At 47.1% G+C, this 14377-nt stretch overlaps 1 protein-coding gene across 7 annotated transcripts in view; it reads right to left on the bottom strand.

Annotated features, from left to right (window-relative positions):
* Positions 1-453: 453 nt before the first annotated feature.
* The window catches only part of EML5 (EMAP like 5), a 114467-nt gene continuing 100543 nt past the window's right edge, over positions 454-14377 (bottom strand). For 4 of the 7 annotated variants that reach the window (XM_044271778.1, XM_044271780.1, XM_044271783.1 and 1 more), the window contains 9 exons: positions 13721-13929; positions 13463-13620; positions 9980-10094; positions 9687-9875; positions 9424-9596; positions 9191-9353; positions 8816-8919; positions 4612-4765; positions 454-1824 (listed from right to left, as the gene is read on the bottom strand). In XM_044271778.1, the coding sequence (XP_044127713.1) occupies positions 1294-1824; positions 4612-4765; positions 8816-8919; positions 9191-9353; positions 9424-9596; positions 9687-9875; positions 9980-10094; positions 13463-13620; positions 13721-13929 (1796 nt within the window). In that variant the 3' untranslated portion in view covers positions 454-1293. Of the gene's footprint in view, positions 1825-4420; positions 4522-4611; positions 4766-8815; positions 8920-9190; positions 9354-9423; positions 9597-9686; positions 9876-9979; positions 10095-13462; positions 13621-13720; positions 13930-14377 lie in introns of all 7 variants that reach the window. The other 3 variants (XM_044271781.1, XM_044271782.1, XM_044271779.1) reach the window with 2 other exon arrangements.

Here is a 14377-nt window from a genome sequence, read left to right as displayed (position 1 = left end):
TTATTTTTATTAAAAATAAATAAATTTAAGTGCAAAACCGCTTTACAACTTGAAACCGAACTCTGCTTCAATTCTGACTAGTACCTTAGGGACCGAAGCAGAGTTCGGTTTCAAGTTGTAAAGCGGTTTTGCACTTTAAATTTTTTTTTTATAAAAATCAACTACCGAAATTCTTCAACGAAGTCATGGGCTTTGTGAATAACTAACTTTGTCTCACCGGAGCCAATACTGTCTAAGGCCCCATTCAAACATCCGCATTTTGCGGAACGTATTGCAGACCTATTCATTTCTATGGGGCCACACGATGTGCGGCCCGAATCCGGAATTGTGGACCCGCACTTCCGGGTCTGCAATTCCGATCCCGAAAAAAAATAGAACAAACTTGTCCACAAAAGCGGTCAAGAATAGGCATATTCTCTTAGTGCCGGCAATGTGCGGTCTGCAAAATGCGGAACGCACAATGCCGCGGTCTTTGTTTTGCAGATCCGCAAAACACACATGGATGTGTGAATGGACCCGAATACTGTACGGAGATGGATCTGCACAATGCTAGACTGTGCGGAAACCCCTCCCCCCAAAAAAAACTGGTAACAGAAATAAGAGAATGGCACAACATGGAGTCATAAGAATACATATTCCAGAATTGTCATTTCCTGCGGAATTTAATTATTTTCTAAGGCTACATTCACATGACAGTGAAAAATGGCCATTTTCAGAACCATTGCAGTCTATGGGGCTATTCACATGGCTTTTTTTTTTTTATTAAGTCAGTGAATAACACCCATCTAATGGCCGTTAAAAACGGGTCCACTTGTGCAATATGGCCTTTAAGGGGTTAAATAACTTTATTTATCTTATCCAATGGCAACTGCAGAGGCAGTCACTTCTGTCTTGATTCCGAAGGACCTGCACTCAAGTGTGATGATGTCATCTCGCTTGTGCACAGGTCCTCAAGAGAGGAGCGAATGCCTCTGCGCGTGCAAGTGGCTGAGGTGAGTTGTTTTTTCCGGCTAAAAAAAACTTTACAGCTGATGACCAGTATGGGGAACATTTATACATGCGTCAGGGGTTGGAATTTTATTTTAAAAAAAAAAAGCCAGTGAAATTCAGCCGATCATGGAACAGATGCGAAAATGGCCAGGAAAAACGGACAGTCTGTTGTGTGAATAAGGCCTAAGACGCCCTCCACCTTCATTGATGCCAAATAAAACTTGAAAAAAACTTATCAGAAATTCTATTTGTTACTCAGAGTAAATGCTCCCACTGACCCCCAATATGAGATACAGCCCCCTTCTAGCACCGAAGAGGCTTAAGAACAACGGACCGGAGAACATCTTCATAACAAGCAGCACATAATATGGCAACGTCAGCGCGGAACGGACTGAACAAGGCAAAGACGGGAAACGTCAGACTTTGGGAGAGAAGGGAAGGCACTCGCATCCTGGCTGGCACAGCTATTAGAGCAAGCGAGGCCCTGGTGCCATGTCCTGGCTGCTCTGCGCCATCCTCAGAGGGGAATCTCCATGCTGGTATATGGTTCACAACGTAACGCCACATCTTTCCGGCAACTGGAATAGAAACATCGACTCCTGCTCTGAATAGATCAACCCCCGCGGAGAAGGGATTGCACATGCTTCCATGTAAAGCTGATCCACTCGACTCCCGCCTTCTCCGCAGGACGCGCTCTTCTCTGGATTTGGATGCTTCCTCTTTGCGATTCTGCAGGAACAAGTGTTCCCGGGCTCCACCCGCTGGCAGAGGTGGAAGGTCGTGCAATCGTGCTGCCATCAGTGCGGCATGTGGACACATTTCCATACAAATAAGCTGCAGAAGAGAGAGAGCATGTGAATGAACGTGCAAACGGGAATTAGTGTGTTACGGTCTAGAGGTGAAGTCTCTCAGCCTCCCCTGCTTGTTCAGTGTCTGCCAAAAAACTTGCTATGGTGGTTTGCATTCAGTGAAGTCATTTTTACACCAGGTACCGTACAATCGGGAAATAACAGGAGCTCGGCTGTTCAGGGGGCTTGGACGCACTGGTTTTAGTGGTAAAATGTTAGATCCAGGTATTAGCTGAGCGTCTTTAGGAAATACTAATTTTTCTTTGCTAATGGCCTTTTTGTTAATTAGGTGGCATTTTTCTTTATTCCAGGCTTCTTTAACGAAAAAAAAAATTTGGGCCAGCTTTGGGACTTTTTGAATGCCGGTGTGCCTAAATTTAGGTGCACTCAGCATTTTTACTCTGCTCTTAACACCGGGGAGGCAGAGCCATCAGCCCCGGCAAATTCACAAACATTTACAGCAGTTTCCTGGCATAAACGACAACTGAAATCTACTTCACCGAGGGGCTTAAGCAGACTTCAATCTAGGCTCATGGAATGCCAGAAAATGTGCTTCCTAATAAATAAAACATCCTCCAGCAGCGCAGGGGTTATCAAAGACCGGCATAAAATGCTGGCCTTTAATAAATGACCCCCACTGTGTGCAAAAATAAATAAAAAAAATGCAAGTGGCAAAAAAAAAACCACAGTGCTCATTCTATTGTTGTCTAAGGCTGGGTTCACACGGGCGTCACGTTTTGGCTCCGGATGCGTCCTGGTGCATTGCGGCAAACCCGCGCGAGTAGGTACGCAATTGCAGTCAGTTTGGACTGCGATTGCGTTCCGTTGTTCAGTTTTTATCGCGTGGGTGCAATGCGTTTAGCACGCGCATGATAAAAAACTGAATGTGGTACCCAGACCCGAGCTTCTTCACAGAAGTTCAGGTTTTGGTTAAATGTAGATGTTATTATTTTCCCTTATAACATGGTTATAAGGGAAAATAATAGCATTTTTAATACAGAATTCTTAGTACAAGGTCAATTGAGGGTTGAAAATAAATAAAAATAAAAATTAACTCACCTACTCCAATTGATCACGTAGCTGCCGGTCTCCTGTTCTTTCTTCTGGACCTGTGGTGACGTCACTTAGCGCATCACATGATCCATCACCACGGTGATGGACCACGTGATGTGACGTCACCACAGGTCCTTTAGCCGGCAGCTCATGATTAAAGAAGTAAGAAGAGATCGGCAACTACACGATCAAGAGGAGGAGGGGAGTTAATTTTTTTTTTTTTTTAACCCTCAATTGACTTTCTACTATGCATTCTGTATTAAAGAATGCTATAATTTTCCCTTATAACCATGTTATAAGGGGAAATAATACAGTGAATAGACTGTCATCTTAGCAACCATGCGTGAAAATCGCACCGCATCCGCACTTGCTTGTGATTTTCACGCAGCCCCATTCACTTCTATGGGGCCTGCGTTGCGTGATAAACGCTGAATATAGAGCATGCTGCGATTTTCACGCAATGCATAAGTGATGCGTGAAAATCAACTCTCAAGTGCACAGCCCCATAGAAATGAATGGGTCCGGATTCAGTGCGGGTGCAATGCGTTCACCTCACGCATTGCACCCGTGCGGAAATCTCGCCCGTGTGAACTCAGCCTAACAGGTTAAAAACCACCAAATTTATATGAGCAAGGATCCTAAGGCTACTTTCACATCAGCGTTTTTGCTGGATCCGGCAGGGTTCAGCAAAAACGCTTCCGTTACTGATAATACAACCGTCTGCATCCGTTATATTATCTTTAACATTGCCAAGATGAATCCGTCATGAGCTTCACTGAAAGTCAATGGAGGACGGATCTGTTTTCTATTGTGTCAGCATGCTGTGGTTTGCTCTCCGGTATGAGAACGTAACGGAATGCATTTTGTAGCGCTCCGTTCTGTTCTGTTTTGTCCCTATTCATTGTCAATGGGGCCAAAACGTAACTGAACAGAAGAGTTTGTAACACTAGTGTGAAAGTAGCCTAAGCAGAATAGTGAGTGCAGCTCTGTAGTATAATACAGGATGTAACTCCGGGTCAGTACAGGATAAATAATGTATGTACACAGTGACTGCACCAGCAGAATAGTGAGTGCAGCTCTGGAGTATAATACAGGATGTAACTCAGGATCAGTACAGGATAAGTAATGTATGTACACAGTGACTGCACCAGCAGAATAGTGAGTGCAGCTCTGGAGTATAATACAGGATGTAACTCAGGATCAGTACAGGATAAGTAATGTATGTACACAGTGACTGCACCAGCAGAATAGTGAGTGCAGCTCTGGAGTATAATACAGGATGTAACTCAGGACCAGTACATAAGTAATGTATGTACACAGTGACTGCACCAGCAGAATAGTGAGTGCAGCTCTGGAGTATAATACAGGATGTAATGAAGGATCAGTACAGGATAAGTAATGTATGTACACAGTGACTGCACCAGCAGAATAGTGAGTGCAGCTCTGGAATATATTTTGGCTTTCCAGACACGTGACAATAGAGCTGTTTTCTGCCATTATACTGGGGACATCTGGCTTGGTCTCCTCACCTGCAGTCATCCCCTCCTGCACTGACCACATAGTGATCCGCACTGGTAAATCGTATGTTCGTCACGTGGGCTGAATGCCCCAGAAACCGCTTATGCTTTGTCTGGACACAGAAGAAACAGACTGGTTACAATGGAATTCCTGCTCCACCCTCACAGTATACGACACTTGCACTGGAAAAACATTTACTTACAAATTTCTCAGGACAGGGGAAGTCGAACAGTTTGACCATTCCAAAGTCATCACCCGTAACCAGGCTAATTCCTGAGTGAGAGACGCAGGCGCATGTCACATCTGACTTCTCATTATGTCTGGACCAGATTCCTACCACCTCCTCGCCCAGGACGCTGCAAGGGGAAACAAACAAAGGAGTGACAGCCTACAGGGTACAGTGGCTGAAACCTGATGTCCCACTGCAGTTCCATCTCTGTCCCCCAGGTTGTGATAAAGCTACAGTGTCCAGTGCCGCATGTATAGCACATGTCATGAGTGTAATGCTCTGGGGAGGACAACATACACGCAATGTATTTCATGGAGCTGCCGTCATACTAAAGACCTACCCTCAGAAAAGTTCATCAATATCAGATACGCAGTTGTCCGATTCCTGGCATATCTAATGTACTTTGCCGCGAAAAATGTTTCATCAGATCTCCCTACCCCTGAGTGCGCAGGCTCCCACAAATCATCAGTTGCAGTTCATCCTTACCGCAGAGCTGAGTGCTGGATACCGAGCTCACCACATAGTAGAGCTGAACTGCAACTGATGATTTGTGGGTGCGTGCGCACTCAGGGGTAGGGAGATCTGATGAAACATTTTTCGCTGCAAAAGCTCTATACCCCTAATTGCGCACGCGCGGTGTGCGAAGTACTTCTATTGCGGCGCTGCAATAATTCTTTGCTAAGCCGGTGGATGTGCGCTTGCGCAGCGCCGCTCACACCCTCCTCCAGCTGATTCCTTGGCGGCCTCGTCACTTCCGGTATAGACTTTTGGCAAGGTATAGAGATTTGGCAGAACACCCCCTCAAAGCCTGCTCTTCTTGCTCCTCCTCCCCCCAGCCACCATCCTCCTCTGACTCCTCTTCAGACTCCTGCTGACTTGTCTCAGATGGAGTTGCCCCCCCCTTTGAATTCATCCAGCATTGCGACTTCCTCATCTTCCTGCTCCTCCTCGACGGCTTGATCAATGACACGACGCAATGCACGCTCCAGAAAGAAGGAGTAAGGTATGATGGCGCCCTGGCTGCGACTGACCAGTTTGGTGATCTCATCAAATGGTTGCATGCGTCGCGTATGAGCAGCCACTGGTGCGGTGAAAGGAAACCAAGCTCCCAGAACCTGTCCTGCTGCAGAGTTCGTACAGGTATTCATTAATGGCACATTGCTGCTGGAGCAGCCTATCAAGCATATACAAGGTGGAGTTCCAGCGCGTCGGGCTGTCACAAATCAGACGTCTGACGGGCAAGTGGTGTCGCCGCTGAACGTCAGCAAGGCGAGCCATGGCCGTGTAAGATCTTCTAAAATGGCCAGAGATTTTCCTGGCCTGCCGCAAGACGTCCTGGACCCCGGGTATTTGGCAATGAATCGCTGCACGACTAAGTTCAGGACTTGTGCCATGCACTGCATGTGTGTCATTTTGCCCTGTTTCAGCGCGCTCAGCAGATTGGCACCGTTGTCGCACACCACTTTACCAACTGTCAAATTGAGCGGGGTTAGCCACTGATCGGCCTGTGACCGCAGAGCTGAAAGCAGTCCAGGACTGGTGTGGCTCTTGGCTTCCAGGCACAACAGCCTCAGCACAGCATGGCAACGTCTCACCTGGCACGTCGAGTAGGTTCTGGGGAGCTTGGGGGGCGCAGCGGAAGAGGCGGTAGTAGTGGAAATGGAGGAGTCAGCCGAGGAGGAGACCGAGGATGGAGTAGGAGGAGGAGAAGAAGAGGCAGGTCTGCATACAATCCTTGGCGGTAACACCAAATCCACACGGGAGCTACGGGTTGCATGCTTGACGACCGTCAGAAGGTTCACCCAGTGGGCAGTAAAAGTTATGTACCTTCCCTGCCCGTGTTTGCTAGACCACGTGTCTGTGGTCAGATGTATCTTGGCACCGACACTGTGTGCCAGAGATACATTCACTGGGAGAAATATTTTCTTTCGGGGACCTTCCATTGCGGTGTGCCAATGGCCACAAATTTTCTAAAGGTCTCAGAGTCCACCAGTTTATATGGCAGCAGTTGGCGGGCTAGCAGTTCCGACAAGCCAGCGGTCAGCCGTTGGGCAAGAGGGTTATCCGGCGTCATCAACTTTTTACGCTCAAACATTTGGGCCACAGAAGCCTGCCTTCTGCCAGATGAACCGGACGATGGCATGGTGGAAGGTGGAGGACAAATTGGAGGAGAGAGGAGAAGAGGCAGGACGTGCAGCGCCGGGAGTGTGTCTTTGTGAGTTCTGACGACGTTGCTCCCACTAGGCTTGAAGATGGGAGGCCAGGTGCCTTCTTAAGGCGGTTGTCCCGAGGTGAGTGTTGGGCCTACCGCGACTTATGCGTTGACAGCACAGGCTGCAGATGGCAACACAATTGTCAGCAGCTGACACGTTAAAAAAAGCCCATACTGCGGAGCCATGTGCTGGCATCCTGGGAGCGCCAGATGTGACCAGGCATGGTGGATGGCTCGCTCCAGATACATTTGCAGTCTGCTTTTTACCTCCTGTGCCCTGCGAGCTCTGCCCGCTTCTCCTCCTTCTCTGCTGCTCAGTCTCTCCCTTTGAACTCCCCTCTTCTTCCTCTCGTGGACACCCACGTGACGTCTATCGACACGTCATCATCGTCACCTTCACCGCCACTGACATTTGAGATCTTAGAGTAGGCAGCAACAGCGGGGACCTCCCTCCTTGGGCTGATCTGGGTACTGTCGTCAGACCGCTGGGTGGCAGCCGTCACTACCTCATCTTCCTTATCCGTTGTCCAGAATGGCTGCGCATCAGTAAGGTCTGGGAATGGATGGGAAAATAATTCCTCTGACTCGAGTGGAGGGGCTATGGTGGTGGTGTATTTGGGGGTGCAGATACAAAGGATGAGAAGGGTGCAGAAGCGGAAGGGCGAGTGAGCCACTCAACCAACTCTGGTGCGCCCTTTGAAGTAATCGCACACGCCTTCTCCAACTTACCACTTAGGCTCCGGCCTGGTGCACCTGCCCGACCCCTACCACCCCTGCGGAACGGCCTGCCTCTTCCTCTGCCTGTTATTTTCAAAATGACCCTGTGCCTAAGTCCCTAGAGAAGAGCAGTATTTGTGGAAGCAGGTGTATCACAGGACTCAATATTTGGTGGAAACAGGTATATCGAACCCCTTAATCAGTATTTTGTGGAAGCAGGTATATCGCAGGCCTCAATTTGTATTTTGTGGAAGCAGGTATATTAAACCCCTTAATCAGTATTTTGTGGAAGCAGGTATATGGCACCCCTTAATCAGTATTTTGTGGAAGCAGGCATATCGCAGCCCTCAATCAATATTTGGTGGAAGCAGGTATATCAAACCCCTTAATCAGTATTTTGTGGAAGCAGGCATATCGCAGCCCTCAATCAATATTTGGTGGAAGCAGGTATATCAAACCCCTTAATCAGTATTTTGTGGAAGCAGGTATATCGCAGCCCTCAATTATTATTTTTTTGCCACTACAGTTATATCACATTACCCTGTTTATTTGGGGCAACAGGTATATCGCAGCCCTCAATCAGTATTTTGTGGAAAAAGGTATATCACACCCCTCAGTCAGTTTTTGGGGGGACAACAGGTATATCACACCCGTTGCAATTAGTTATTCTAATAGCGTTTGTCCCTCTATATAGCTGCGGTGTCGCAGCAGAACCACACACAACTGCTGCACAATACAAATGTACTATAATATACTTTCTATGTTAGAAAGTATATTATAAGTATATCACATCCCTCAGTATATCACACCTATCGATATCACACCTATACCAGTCCTTAAAAGGACTTTTGTGGCCCTAACAGCCTGTCCCCGCTCCACAAAGCAACCTCTCCTTACACTGGCAAAACACAGAATGTAAAATGGCTGCCAGATCGGGTTCTTTGTTAGGGTGGGTGTGTGTCCATGTGCTGAAACGTCTGAATTGGCTGTCCTGTTCCACCTGATGGATGTGTCATGGGGCATAGTTTGGCGCAATGCAAAAGAATATGGTGCTGGCAGACATCGCCATATGTTCGCATGTTTGGCGAACAGAGAACGCGCAAAGTTCACAGCGAAACGACCGCCGGGCGAACCGCAAGGACATCTCTACTGATGTCTAGGATTATCTAGCAAGAGAGTCTCTAACTACTGCTTTAGCAACATCATCAGTGTGAGGGGGTAGTAGTAGTCAGAAATCCTGTCACTTGCCTGGTCCAGGTGGCCCATGTTATCCGGTCAATCACAGCTTGTTCCGTGAGGAGTTTTCCTGAAGGCACTTCATAGACCAGTCTCTTATAACAACCCGTGGAAACCTGCAAACAGGAAAAAAAAAATCAGAACGGCCCTTTTAAGACATGCCATGGAATTACAACTCATATAGTTGCTGCGGACTGGGCATGCTGGGAGTTGTACACTGCACACCGCTCTTATAAGCTTTGGACGGAGCAGGTTCCCAAAGGGCTGAGGGGTGATATGCCTGACAACCCCATTCCCACAACAGAACTGACACCCGTGTGGTCACAAGTGGATCCACTGTACCAGTCTGTCCACTCCCCCACCCCGTACACGGAACAATCATCGTACCTGCACGTAACGACTGTCGGCAGAGAAGTCTATCTGCAGCACAAAGCTGGGGATGTCTTTGCAGTAACTGATGCGATTCAGCGAGGGCCCGATGGTGAGATCATAGAAATCCACTGCGTTTTCACTGGATCCCACTGCCAGGTAATGAGAGTCTGGGCTGAACCTGGGAATGAACAGAGAAGAGTCAGCTCTTGTGCCCACGCTGATACAAGCCTATGATACGCTGATCTCACCTGATGTCATGGATTGTCGACCTCCGGTCTCTCTTCTTTCCCCAGATCTTTAAGGAAGCCACGAGCAAGATGATGAACTCTCCATTCTTCATCCCTATGGCCACCATATCTCCCTCCGGACTGTAGCAGACGGTGCGAGCCGCGTGGCCCAGATTCACCTTATTAAGCATCTTCTATTAGAAAAAGAATTCCCGTAAAATTAAGAAAAGTTTCGCTGTCGCCTGCTCGCTGTACCGCCGTAGAATTTCATTTTGGATTTCTACCTTGTCTACAATGTCCCATAACCGGACTGTCCCGTCTTCTGCTGCCGACAGGAAGAAGTCTCGGGTCGGATGAGTTGCCAGTCCCCACACGGGGCCGTCCATGTGACCATTAATCAGTATGTTACACGCCGCGTTCTTCTCCCCGACTTCAATGATTTCTGCATTTCGGGTTCCTACCAGAATCTTACCCTGAGGCCAGAGGACAAGGTGTTAAATGTCAGGACTTACAGACCCAGGAGACCCCGGAGCCTCAGACACATCCTGAATATGAAGACAGGCCGTGTGTATCTTACCTTCCCCCTGCACACGGATCGCACGCAGTCCGTCGTCTGGCCGGTTTCTAGCCGGAAGGCACGACATCTTTTCAGCTCTTGGTCCCAAAGCTTCACTGCGCCTCCCTCTTTGGACCTACATGGGGGTTATTAATCCATGACTATCACATAGGACAGAAGAGTGACGTCCACACTAACAGCTGCAGTCTGCAGTACCGTCTATTGCTCCCTGCGGGATAGGTGAACACTAGATATAATCAGGTGTGAGAGAGAGGTTTTTATATATAATGTGTAAATCCTGTATTACCATGATGCCAATTGGAAGTGTCCTCTGACCAATCCTATCAATCTAGTACCGCACCCACTCTTAGTCCTTATTCAGACTAAATTTGGTTGCAGTCACAGAAAACCGTAGGAATACCTGCATCATTGTATGATGTACGACATCTACTGCCCCCAGTAGTAACATCCACACCTGCCCTACCTCAACCAATTCTACCCTACCGTACTCCTAGGTACTTAAACCCTAAAGTCGCTCCTCCCAAAGGTCCAAATAATGGCTCTGATGAACCGATATATCGTCCTTGGTCCCCTAGTGAAAGGTTTGTCATGATAAGTAGAATTCCCAATCCAGAGGACTTACCTATGCCGTTCTGTAGAGAGTGAGCTAAAATACGGAAAGCTCTCTCATGTTGTTGGTGAGATTTGGAAGGTTTAGTCCAATGTAGAGCTGGTGATTCAGCTCTACATTCAGTTCTGCATGGGAGAATCTTAAACGCTGCCTTTGTGGATGGTATTAAGGAAAGTATCTGGAAAGGTCTGGTATTAGCTAGGCCTGAGTGAAGATCACTACAGACCGCCATTTAGTTGCACGTTGCAAAAGGTGTAGAAGCTGAGTTGAATTGAACAAAAGGCCTAAGGCCGTGAATATTCGAATCGTGAATTTTAATCGCGAATATCGCCACTTTGAGAATTGGCGAATATTTTGAATATAGTCATATATATTCGTAATTTTGAATATTCAAGATTTTTGTTTCCATCAGTAACCTCCCTGCTTCTTGCTTGTGGGCCAATAAGAAGGCTGCAATGTCTTTGTCTGAGGTTAGCAACATCCCTAGCAACTAATAGGAAAGCAGCCTACCCCTTACTATATAATAGCTCCAGCACCAACAGAGGCTGGAGGACAACTAAACTCCAGGCTGCAAAGGCGATATAAGCACCTAGTGACCCCACCCAGCCAGGTAGTTAACCCCACAAGCACCAAACAGGGAATTAAGGGGCAGAGTACACACATGCTGCAACACAACACGTTGCCCCTGGCAACCAGCATGCCCGGCTAACGTGTCACGGCGAACAACATCGAGACCGTGACACAGCCGTGACACTATGGTAATTATGCAGTGTTCAGATATGACCATACCAACTGTGGACAGTGGAGATTAGCAGGATGGGAGACTAGTCCTAAGTGTTGGGGATATAAACCAGTGGAGGTTACTTCTAGAGACAGTAAAGGTGAAAATGTATTACAGAGGATGACTATCCTGAAGGGAACACCACCAAACAATTGTAAACATAATGAGTATAATCCTCTGTTCCTGTCCATTAGAAATCCCATCCAACAGGATTTGGGAATATATGGTTTAGGAGCATCGGTAAGTGGCAAAGACCCCCTAGGCAAGAGTTCTTGGTAGTAGTGAGACTGTATTCCCTGATCGGAAGAATCTAGGTTAAATATTTTTGTGGTTTCCCGATTAGGAAGGATAAATAATAATGTGTGTCCCCTAATCAGGCTAGATAGCAGCCGAATATCTTTAAAACTGTGTGTTCCGTAGGATAAGTATTGCTTGGATATTTCTAAGACTATATGAGTCCCGAAGGGTTGATAACGGCTGCATATCTTTAAGACTGTGTGTCCCTATTAGGGAGAATATTAATAAAATATTAAATAAATAAAAATGATCAAAGTTCAACTGCACCTGTGGCTCCTACATCATTACCTATAATTGGCATTAAATATTTGGCCAATTTAAAATTATGAAGACAAACTGGCCATAGAGACAGGATTTTATACAGGCAAGCCACTTGGTGTTTTCCCTCCAGGATATTGTTCTTACATAATCCAGTTAAATTAGACAAGTAGTGACTCTGACGTTTATCAACATGCAGATATCTGGTGGTTATGTGGAGATTTGGAACGCTGACCCAGGATGCAAATAGAATGGATTGGCCAATGTACCCTGATCAAAGTACTGATGCCATTTGTTCTATTTTCACCTCCTGAGTGGGATCAAGTCAGTCAGCAACACAATGTCCAGCCATGACTAAGTAGGTCACTTCCTTTGAGTCTCACATATACATTGATGCCATAGGAGTCCCTAGAAGAGTTCCTGACGAATTTAAAGCTAGGAAGTAGGTTGGAGTAACATCTCTATTATCATCATCAGAGATTCGTGAATTACACATGAAGGGAATAGAGGAACAACTGAGCTCTTCTTCAATGATGACTCTACAGAACCTGGTCCTCGACAGGATTTTAGCGGAAAAAGGAAGGGTTTACAAGATCTTTGGAAGTTCCTGATGCACCTACATTCCGAACAACACTGCCCCTGACGGAAGTATCACCAAGGCTCTGAAGGGACTGTGATGGTTTTATCAAATGAACTGGCTGAAAATTAAAATTGTTTTTTAAAATGTTTAATACATATATGCGCTGTGACCCTGTCGGAGACCAGGATTATGAACAACTATTTGAAGAATGCAATTACATCCTGAAGCAAATAAAAACCTTGTTGATGGTTGCGGGACAAATAGGACAAGGTGAAGGCAAACCCAAAAGGGAGTTGGGGGGACCTGGTGAAGAAATAAGGAAAGTCCAGCTCTTCGTTGTTTAGGGCACTGGGATAGTACCTCACTTTGCCTGTTCACCTTGAGTCTATTTCCCGCAAAAAGAAGGGATTTGTGAGAGATAGGTTTTTATATATAATGTGTAAATCCTGTATTACTCATTCTTGACCACAAGAGGGCAGCTAATTAGCTATGTGAGCCACATGTACATTTCTTTGTCCTAAGATCACTGTGTGGGAAGGGAAGTACTTTCAATGAAACCAACTTGTGTCCTGGTCTCATTGCTAAAGCAGTATGGCGCGCTCATACTTAAGCCTCATGCACACGACCGTTGTTTGGGTCTGCATTTTTGGCGGCTCGGATGCGGACCCATTCACTTCAATGGGGCCGCAAAAGATGCAGACAGCACTCCGTGTGCTGTCCACATCTGTGGCTCCGTTCCGCGGCCCCGCTAAAAAAATATAACATGTCCTATTCTTGTCCGCGGTTTGCGGACTGCAAAAAACTGAACGGTCGCGTGCATGAGGCCTTATACTTCTAGTTGATTTGGCACCACACAAAGAAGATGAAAATCGCTAGAGTGGCGATGACACAGGGGAGGAGGGATGAGTGTATCCACACCGTTACGCCCCTCACTATAACCATGGCTGCACCACTTACGGTCTTTCCTTGCCCCCGGTCACGATCAGCCCGTCCCGCAGGGTGGTGTACATGGTAAACACCGGCCCATTGTGAGCTTTGGCCACAATCCGTGATAAAATGTGGTCCTTCCAGACGCAGACGTCCCCGCTGATTGTACCAGTAAAGGTCAGGTTTCCCTGTAAAAAAAAAAGGAACACAGGCATCCCTGGAGTAAAGCCAAATTTGCCATTCAGGGGGTCCAGGGAAGCTGGAAAAAAGAACAGAAATGATACCCACAGCTCCGAACGCCACAGCCAACATGGTCTGCATCCTGGCATCCTCTATTGAACTCAGCATCCCCTTCTTACTCAGTAGCGCCCTCCCGGCTAGTGTCCAGAACCGCACATGTTTCACCCCCACAGACACAAACTGGGTGTCAGAGTCCGGGCGGAATTCAGCCACAAAAATCCGCTGGTTGTGACCGACTTTACTGGCAAGTTTGGCACCTGGGCAGATAAAGAACCTGGGTGAGATGTAGGAAACCTGCTGCGCAGCACATGGCCGTCCTCTCACACCCAACATTCATTCACCTTATTCCCTCCACAAGTCTACAGTACATCGCCATTCATTCATCCACCTTCAGTAATCCATTGCTGCACAGCGCTCCTCCTATATACCATTCATTCCTGCACAGCGCTCCTCCTATACACCATCCATTCCTGCATAGCCCTCCTCCTATATACCATCCATACCTGCACAGCCCTCCTCCTATATACCATCCATTCCTGCACAGCGCTCCTCCTATATACCATTCATTCCTGCACAGCGCTCCTCCTATATACCATCCATTACTACATAGCTCTCCTCCTATATACCATTCATTCCTCCACAGCGCTCCTCCTATATACCATTCATTCCTGCACAGCGCTCCTCCTATATACCATTCATTCCTGC

This window comes from Bufo gargarizans, chromosome 11 (genome assembly GCF_014858855.1).
Source record: "Bufo gargarizans isolate SCDJY-AF-19 chromosome 11, ASM1485885v1, whole genome shotgun sequence".
Lineage (NCBI taxonomy): Eukaryota > Metazoa > Chordata > Amphibia > Anura > Bufonidae > Bufo > Bufo gargarizans.
This window is presented reverse-complemented; position numbering and strand designations above follow the sequence as displayed.